The sequence below is a fragment of the Corylus avellana genome, chromosome ca2, assembly GCF_901000735.1.
Source record: "Corylus avellana chromosome ca2, CavTom2PMs-1.0".
In the NCBI taxonomy this organism is placed as follows: Eukaryota; Viridiplantae; Streptophyta; class Magnoliopsida; order Fagales; family Betulaceae; genus Corylus; species Corylus avellana.
Window position 1 is genome coordinate 42,302,935 of NC_081542.1, and position 10,398 is coordinate 42,313,332.

At 32.7% G+C, this 10,398-nt stretch overlaps 1 protein-coding gene across 1 annotated transcript; it reads left to right on the forward strand.

Moving 5' to 3' along the window:
- Positions 1–4,854: 4,854 nt before the first annotated feature.
- On the forward strand, positions 4,855–5,484 carry LOC132172779 (protein RALF-like 19). Its single transcript, XM_059584349.1, has one exon. The coding sequence runs from the start codon at positions 4,975–4,977 to the stop codon at positions 5,344–5,346; it is 372 nt and encodes a 123-aa protein (XP_059440332.1). The 5' UTR covers positions 4,855–4,974; the 3' UTR covers positions 5,347–5,484.
- The last annotated feature ends 4,914 nt before the right edge of the window (positions 5,485–10,398 follow it).

A 10,398-nucleotide genomic window follows, 5' to 3' on the forward strand; every position in this document is an offset into this window, starting at 1 on the left:
TTTCTTCTACTATCTTCCCTTTGTCCTTTGCATTTGATTCATTTGCACATCTGGGGTCCAATCCATAATTGATTGGAAAGAGAAATGCTATAACTTTACACTTATTTATTCATGTGACGGTAAAAATTAATTTTTAATTTATGAAAAAAAATTATATTTATTTTTTAAGTTTATTTAAATTTAGTTATTGTGTCTTCAATTTTAAGAATATAGCCTTTAGATTTTGCCTAAGTTTAAAATAAATCTCTTTGTCACTTTACCGTTTAAGCTAACGGCTCATTAACACTTAAATGCAATGCCATGTCAATAAGTGTTAAGTTATTCATAGAAAAAAAAAAAAAAAAAAAAAAAGGGTAAAATCTACTTAACCCCCTTAAACTACCAACCTAATGGTAATCTACCCCCCAATCTGTCAGTTGCGACAATTTACCTCTCAAACTACCAAAACAATGACAATATACCCCCAATTTTAACAAAATAGCAAAATTACCCTTACTAAAATAAAACAAAAATACTAAAATTTTTATTTTTTTTCAAAATTTTAAGGGTATTTTTGTCTTATTGAAAATTTTATAGAGTTAATTTCGTCATTTTGCTAGCATTGGAGAGTACATTGTCATTGTTTTGGTAGTTTGATGGGTAAATTGTCATTGAGGATGTAGTTTGAATGGGTTAAATGAACTATACCCCCAAAACAAAAAAAAAACAAAACAAAACAAAAACAAATTGACAAGTGTAAGTGTGTAACTTAAAGAAACACAACCTAAAAACTTAAAGAGCAAATCCACAATAACAAAAGACTTCAATTCCATTAACTTGGCATTGCATTGGGGTTTTGTTGAGATGGACGTTGGCATGTCTAATGAGATATATGTGATACATGAGAAACTATAAACTTTGATGGTAAAGTTGAAAAATCTAAAACGACTCCAAACGACACCTATTCAAATGTCTAGGTGATTCACAAATATTAAGCGGAATAAGATCTGACATAACAATTAATAATCAACCAAATACAGATATGTAATGAAAATTAAGAACACAGATATTTGGTTACGAATAGGCAACCATTTAGAGAACTCTCTAAATGTAAAACATCTTCGGCGCAACCAAACCCAGGAAATCAATCCACTATGAGAAGAATAAGGAATACAAGAAGAATTACAAAACCTTTGCAATTTACTCTTCCTTGTACACGACAAGCGACCCACTTGACTTCTACCGCAGTAGCCCTTTCCAGAACATCTGGCACAATTCTTCTATAAGATTTCTTTTCACCGGAACTCCGATTGGCTTCACGTATTTAACCTTTTCTCAAACAAACCTAGAACAAAATCTCTCTCTAGGCTCTCTAATTTTGCTCTCCAAAAAATACGTACAAATAAATGGCAAATTAGTTTGCTTAAATAGAAAATAAAACATAACAAAGCTGCCGTGTCCGGACATGGCTAATCTGGGGTCCGGACATGGCTAGGGTTACATATGCGTAACCTAGTGATGTTTGGACCTCCAAATCTTGTGTTCGGACATCTTAGAAAAATAACGCTTTCTAAAAATGAGGTCCGGACCCAGCTTCTGGCGGTCCGGACCTCTCCTTCAAAATCCAGTTTTTTGGAAATCAGGTCTTGACCCAGCTTCTGGCGGTCCAGACTTGCTCTGTAAAAAGCAGCTTCTGGAAATCAGGTCTGGACCCAGCTTTTGGCGGTCCGGACCTGCCCATCAAAACAGGCTTGCTGGTTTTTGTGTCCAGACCCGGCTTCTGGCGGTCCGGACATGCCCTTCAACATGTATTCTCTGGAAATTGGGTCCGGACCTAGCTTCTGGGGGTCCAGACCTGCCTTCTAGAATCTGTTTTCTGGACATGTTAAGATGCTTCATTTTCACCAACTTTACACGCAAACCGAATGAGCTAAAACATAACCTAACAAAAGTGATAGAGAGATTCTATTTTAAATTTCGGCAAAACCTAAAGACTCTTTTCGTGAAATTGAAAACTCAATGACTAAATTTAAATTTGATGAAAACCTAAGGACTAAATATGATTTCCCCCCCCCAAATTTAAAATTCAAGATAATTTTTAATGTTACGTAAATGAGTGTACACTTGAGAGTAAGAATATGTGTAGCACTTCTCTTAACGTTGATGCCCTATTACTTATACATGTTTGAACATTGTACATGAGATATGATCAACATAGTTTTTACTTTTTCCTAAGCAGGAAGGATGTGTGTTATTATAGTAGTTCTTACCCGTTGAAGAATCAATATTTCAAGGGGTTCAGACCATGAGGGGTTCCGAGCCCAATATATTTTGGCAAAATTTATCTACAAAATAGGATTGCATAATAAAATATGAATAAAATATGATAGGCCTTGGGTGGTGGAAGAACCAGGCCAAAGCGAACTCTTCCTAAAACATGGAGACAACTTGCTCTGTTTTGTAGCCTTCTTCCAAGTGAGCTTCTTTTTTCAATGAAATTTAAGAATATTTCTAGGCTTACCAACTAAGTTGAATTCTATTTATATTTTGTTCCTACATATAATGAGCTTCTATTATAAATCCCCATGTGTTTCATGATTCACATTATATTTTTTATTAGGAAAAATATACTTTACTCCACTGAACTATCTATCTATTTGCACTTTTAACCTCAATGTTTAAAAAATGACATTTTACCCCCCCCCCAAACTTTCAAATTGTTGTAATTCGACCATTCTGATTTTTTTTTTTTTTCAAAATTCCCCCATCCCAAGTTTAAAAAAAAAAAAAATTAAAAATTTAAAAATTAAGAGGTGGCCGATTTGGGGTGGCTTTGGCCCAACTAGGGAGGCCGACCACCCCTTAATTTTTAAAATTTTATTTTATTAATTTATTTTTTTATTTTTTAAATTTTGGATGGGGGCATTTTGAAAAAAAAAAAAAAAAAAAGTCAAAATGATTGAATTGCAACAATTTGAAAGTTTGGATGGGTAAAATGTCACTTTTTAAACATTTGGGTTAAAAGTGCAAATTGGTAGATAGTTTATAGGGGTAAATATATTTTTCCCTTTTTTATTTTTATAAATTTATGATAAATATATTATCACATTATTTAAATTTTTAAATAACATGACACCACCTACAACAAAAGCATAAATGTAAAATTGATTCTATCAATTTCTTATTCTATAAAGTGTATGGCTTGGGGAATAAAGTAGGTGTATGAAATCACTATTGTATCTTGGGCATGGAGGTTTGGCCTAAACATGCCAGACCCAAGGCAATTGAATAACATTGATTTGATATTTGATAGTTCGAAATTAGTTTGGGCCATGACAACCTCCGAGTCCCATTATGAGCATACTCCCTATTAGGACCGTATAGACAGGCGTGCGGTTATTAATCGTTAATAATTGTTAATGGAATATATATATATATATATATATATATATATATATAATAGTAAAGTAAAGTGACATCGTTTTGGTATAGTGTTTCATACCAAAACGCTAAAACAAGTTCAAAATCGTATAAAACAAGCCTTAAAAAGAGGGTCCAAAACACCAAAATAAGCCCTAAAAAGCTCATACTTGGCAGGCGATTAGCACAGTGCAGTTTAGGTATAAATAATTGCTAACATGTGGTTACTCAAAACTGCTAACAACCTAAGGCAGTGTGGTTACTTAAAATTGCTAACTGCCTAAGGCGATGCATTTAGAGACAATAACCGCCAACCACCACCGGCCGGCTATATAGTCCTACTCCGTAATCGTAGGGAACATAGTTACATATATGCAAGCTTGCCACTTGGTACATTTTTTTTTTCTCATAAGCAAAAGGGGAAAGGGTTACAAAGGAAATAGAAAAGCAAGAGGGGGTGAGCTCCTCAACAGTAATCGAAACAAAATTTCAATGCATAAAATACAAACAATTAATAGGAAATGGGCCAAAAAAAGGCTCGCTCCTTTGTATCTTGGTTTGAAAACCAACAAATAGGCCACACAATGCGGTTTTTTAAGCATGCCAAGAAGCTGATCCACTTGAAATCTGCAACAACCACTAGAAGGAGACAAATGTCTCTGTTATTGCAAGTTTCAAAAAATTAGAGACAACATCATAGATGAATATTGTGTCATTGATGTATTGCTATTAGCGATGAAAAATGTAATCTTTAACACTCGTGTGAAAAACTTCTTGTTAATTTGCACATATTATTAACAATAGACTAGATCGTAAAATTAAAAGTCGTAGTTGATAATTTGGTACCAAAATTCTTGTACGGACTTTAAATGTATATTTTTTGTTGGGGCACAGCATTAATGCAACTCTTTGTACATACATATTTAGATCACATGCATTTCACACATGCTAATTTATTTAGCGTGTTTAAAGCGGTTGACATGGCAAACCATTTCATGTTAGGTGAAATGGGTGTAAAGAGTAACACGCACAGATAAGAATGTAATAGATGGTAGAGACTAGAGATGTGTTTAAAGCGGTTGACGTGGCAAACCATTTTATGTGACGTGAAATGGGTGTAAAGAGTAGCACGCATGTCCAGATTAGAATGTAACAGATGGTAGAGACGTGTTTAAACAAAACAGATTCCAAATAGAGGCATAGAGGCATTGGCATTGCTTGGCAAAGCTATATATGCGAGTGGTTGCAGAAACAAGAAGAGCCATGTCTATTTATAAACCACCAAAACAAAAAACTAAAAGAGAGAAAGACAGGGAGAAAGAAACGGGCAGCAGAAAATGCGTTAAATCACAGAAAAACAGAGCCACAAAATCCCACCCTCCATCGCCAAAACAGTCCCCCTCTTTAATCCCATCAGCCTCACATTAACCCTCCCACCATTTTATCTATATCCTTCTCTTCCCCTTCTCTAAGAGGGAGGGCAGAGATCGACGAGTTAATTATATCCACACCCTCTTTCCTTTTCTCCCCTGCAGCTTTCATTAATTTCATAATTTCTTTTAATTTGCTTGAAACATGGAGTTTAAGCCTTGCCTCGTATTCCTCCTCCTTGCTCTGGCAGTGGCGGCCGAGTCGGCTTCACTCCATGATGCAGCAGCTTGGGGTCTAACCAAAATCAGCTCCGGCTCAGGCTCAGGCTTAGGCTCATGCAATGGGGGCTCAGTGGGTGAATGCATTGGCGAGGAAGCCGAGTTGTTGATGGAGTCTCACCAAAGCCGACATCTTGCCGCGAGGCATAAGTTCATTAGCTATGCAGCCCTGAGAGCCAACTCGATTCCTTGTGGCCGCCGCGGTAATTCCTACTACAATTGCCAAAAGAGGCAGAAAGCTAACCCTTACAGGCGCGGCTGCAGCCGCATCACGCATTGCGCCAGGATCACTAATTGAAGAATGAACGTACAACACCGGAAGAGAGAGAGAGAGAAAAAGAAAAAGTGCTAGCTCTGTTTATTGAATGATACAACATGGGATCGATTCTTCCGAGATTTAAAAAATTTCCTCCTTTAAATCTTTTTAACTTTAATACGGTGATTTTTTTAATTTCATTTTCATTTTTAAACCTTTTTTTTTTTGGGTTCATATATATATATATATATATATATATATATGTGTTATGTTTTATCTATTATGTCATGAGGTGTGTGCAAAAGGTTCTGTTTCCTTGCTCTCTCTTATTATGTGTATCTTATGGAGGAAATTATAAAAAAAAAAAGGCTAGAAAAGTATGGTGTGATTTGAATATAATTAATTAATGACCTAGTTAGGGTACTTACGTACGTACGAGGTTTTTGTCTGCAAGTGTTTCTTCTAGCCTTGTCAGCATGCAGCTATATATGCATGCAGATTATTAATTAATTGCAATATTAATCTTTATGTCCATAGATATTGTATAATTGAATGAGATCAAAGAATAAAGTTAAATATTGTTTGTCTTCTACAGATGCTTTTATTTATATATGTCTCTTTAATTAATTTGCATTATATTACTGAATTTATTTGATTCTCAGAAGTAGTTCTGTTAATTATAACCAAAATTAAAGAAAATGCCTGCGAGATTAATCGAACAAATTAACACCAAGATCTAGATGAGCGTAAATCATTTTCTTTTTTCTTTTTCTTTTTTTCTTTTTTTTGTCTTTTCTATATTTTACCACCAAGTAATTGCGATCATGATGACTTTTAGCTATTAATTGACATTGTGATCAATCGATCGACTTCTTTGAATCTGGAGATTATAAATTTATAAGATTAACTTCTGGATGATATTAACTTATTACATATACTCGAATTTTACAACAAATAAAAATATATAAATTAATTAATGACAAAGTACTCATCAATATATATAGGACTTTTTAATTTTTTTTTTTTTTGTCTTTTGGATTTATTTTTTTCTTTAAAAAAAAAAAAAAAAAAAAAAAGCTTTAGAACATATACATAATTAAGACTTTGTTTATTAATGTGCTTTGAGGGGTGTTTTTATTATTATTATTATTTTTTTTTTTTATAGAGGAGTTTTGTGTCTTAGTAATTTGTTAATTATTTTGTTTAAGAATATAAAACGACAGTTGTAGAGGGTTTGCATGTTTTTCTTGAATAATAGCCAATCATAAATATATAATGATGAGGCTATTTTGGTCCAAATATGGCCTAGCCTATTTGGACGGAAATTGTAAATGTAAAATTTTGGTATATGACTTTTTATTTTCTTTTCAACATGTTTTCGGCAAATATAATGTAGGGTATTTTGAACAGAGAAATGGTAGGTATTTTCCTGGTCCTAAGTGAATATTATTTGCTAAAGAGAAATGATTGGCGTCAATACTTTTCTCATATTTTCTATCATCTTATCTTACAAATCAACCATTAGATTTGTGAGCTTATGTGGATTTCACATAAGTTAGTAGTAGACCCCACAAATCTGATGGTTAATCTATTAAATTTGTAGAAGAATATGAGAAAAATATGGATAAATTATTGATATCAATCATTTCTCTTTTCTAAAAACCAGTGAGAGAAATAAGGGCCATTTTTTTTTTTTTTTTTTTTTTGCGTTTTTAAAAAAATAATATCTACATAAGACTACGAAAACATCAGGAGATCAAAAGTGAGACTACCTATTCAGACATATAGGTCCCATAAAAACTCTTCATAATTATTTTTCGAATCTATATTTTAAAAAAAAAAAAAAACAAAACAAAACAAAAAAACAAAAAACAAAAAAATTGTTGAAAATCTCTATCCTCGTCCTTTTCAAAATTTCATTTCCCAATCAACTGGTCAAAGCAGGTATATGTGCATGCATGGTTCTAAAACTCTTCACATTTGAACTTGTCAAACCAGTAAATTTCTGGTGTACGTACGTTAGCATCCATTCCTTCGCAAAGCTATGCCTCACACAAACATCCCCCAAACAAGGAGTAAGAAACGGACACCCGTAAGTGCCTCACATTTTTTTTTTTTTTTCTATGGGTAATTTTTTTTAGTTTTCTTGACCCTAGCCCTTAAACCTCCTTCTCCCACCTAGGAATGTCAAGGCGGTTACGGTTAGCGGTTATTGCCAATAACCGTTAACCGTAACCGCCTTAGCGGTTAGTAGATTTCACTAACCGCAACCGCTAACCGGCCACTTAGCGGTTAACGGTTAGTGGTTAGTGAAATAGATAACCGCTCGCTAACCGCTTTTTCAAAATTGGACTTTTTGGGCCTTTTTGGGCTTTCTTTTCGGCTTCTTTTTTTGGGCATTTTTGGCCTTTTTCTTACCCTCATTTTTTTTTTTTTTTGGTATTTTTAGTGTCTTCTTAGGCCCAATTACTATAAAAAAAGCTCATATTGAAAAATAAAAAATATTTGACCCAAAATTTACATTTACTTGTACTTTAAAAAAATTTCCTTAAATATTAAATCATAACCGGTTAACTTTTTTTTAAAAAAAAAAAATTCAGCACAACATATAAAAAGAAGTTCAAAATTCAGACAACTCTCACAACATATAATGATAATACATTAATACTTAAATTGTGTTTATAAGTAACACATTGATCATTGTTTAATCCAATGTCAATTACTTAATTTAATATTATACGAATCATATCATTATTGTACATTAATAATATGATTCGCTTGAAGTCTTGAATAAAGTATTTGAATTGTCATTGAATCATATGATTAAGTATTGATATTATACATTTATATTATTCATATGCATATGTAGACTTATATAAGTCCTTATAACATATAATTTGTTATTATATAATCAAATGATTTAATGATCAATTGATCATGTGATATAATCATATAAATTATAGTGATAATATATTAATACTCAAATTATGATTTAATTATTTTAAAAAAAAATTGTGATTTAATGATCAAGTGATTATATGATATAATCATATAAATTATAGTGATAATATATTAATACTCAAATTGTGATTTAATTATTTTTAAAAAAAATTGTGATTTAATGATCAAGTGATTATGTTATATGTATAAATATTTTTATAATTATAATTATAAAAATATATTATATTAAAAAGCGGTTAGCGGTTAGGTTAGTAAACCCAATAACCGCTAACCGCTAAGCTGTTATAGCGGTTAAGCGGTTAATACGGTTAAGCGGTTATAGCGGTTAGCGGGCGATTTTTAACCGCCCGCATTGATACCCCTACTCCCACCCCTACTCCTCTTCTTCTTCTTGACCATTTATAAGTGTTACGAATAAATGGGGATAAATATTGGTAGGTTCGGTAAGAGATAGCCATCTAAAGATTCAAAGCTGAAGAAGAAAGCTGAGATGAGAAAGAAGAAAGAAGATACAGGCTGCAACGATAACTAAGGCAGTAGTCTTGAAAAGTGAGAAATCTTAAAATGAGAGAAAGCCTGCATTGAAGGGATCTCACATAGGTAAGATAAACCTTATTCAAAAGGGTTACTTTTATAAGAAAGTCATGCGGTGCGTTTTATGAGTAGCAGCACAAGTGGCGTAGACATTCAATTAAGGCGGCTGGAGCAAATTAGTTGGGCTGAAAGTTGTTGGGGCTAATGTCAAGTTGGTTAGCAATCTAAAGGGCTTTATTAATTAAGGAAATTAAGCACTAAAAAAAAGAGTCAAAACTACACTTTAAGAAAAGCTTGAAAATAATATATTTTCTAAAAAATTTCTTTTAAGCCATTTCTATAGATAAAAACTCTATTTCTAAACACAATAACAAATATGCTCTTGGTAGTGCATACTAAAGAGCACTACAATTTTAGACACTTTATATTTTATATTTTTGTACTAGTTCTTACATATTAACTTATTGATATATCAATTATGACATATATTTATGAAGTTTGATAAATATATTTTTTGTCATACACGTATTGTATTATAATTTCTATTTTGAATTGTGATTACCATATTTTTATATCATAATAAAATAATATATAAAGAGAAAAAAAAATTATTATCATTTTATTTTGTTAATTGAATTCCACCCCTACTAAAACAAATTTTCTAGATCCGCCACTACTTTGGAGGTGGAAAAGATGTAGGGATCCGGGAGGTGGTGGCTTTGGTGTTGGGGGAGGGATTTTTATGAGAACATTGAGCAATATTTTATTGTAATACGTACGTACCATGCATGCTTGTGTATGGATCATGGATATTGTAGTATTTATTAATCGGATTGAGATCCCCTCTAATTGGGATTCGAATCCCCTCCAATTAGGGAGAAATTGAAAATTTTCTAATTGTTAATCGTGACCCTTCATTTTAAATTCAATGATCTATAAAATCATTTAAACCTCGACAAAACAAAAATCAACATTTAATGCATCATTATACAAAAGCAGCTGACTTTCAAATGTTAATCGCGGCTCTTCATTTTAAATCTAATGGTCCGGATCCTTATTAATCAACCAGGGAAATAAATGAAGATCAGCTGCTCTACTTCTTCGTGCAAAAATATAATTCTGCATGCACTTCCATGCATGCAATCATATAATCAGGTCATAAAAGTACGTAATTACCAACTTCATAGGCTCTTTGCGCGCGGTTTGAGATATGCGTGAATGCATTCTCTCCACCATCTCTCCACCATCTCTTCACCATCTTCTCTCTTTAACATTTGAATTTTTTTCAAATGTTAAAGAGAGAAGATGGTGAAGAGATGGTGGAGAGAATGCATTCAAGCATTTCTCTTGCGGTTTATATATATATATATATATATATATATATATATATAGAGGTTTGATAAAGGCACAACACAAACCCAACTTAAAACCAACTTCTCTCCTACGTGGCATTTATTTATTTTTTATTATATTTTTTTAAAACCAAATCAAAAATCAGTAAAAATCAAATTTCTCTCTCAGTCCCTCGCTCTCCCTCCCGCACTCACCATCTCTCCTCCGGCGAGTTCTTTAGCCACCATAAATCCTCCCTCACTCCAT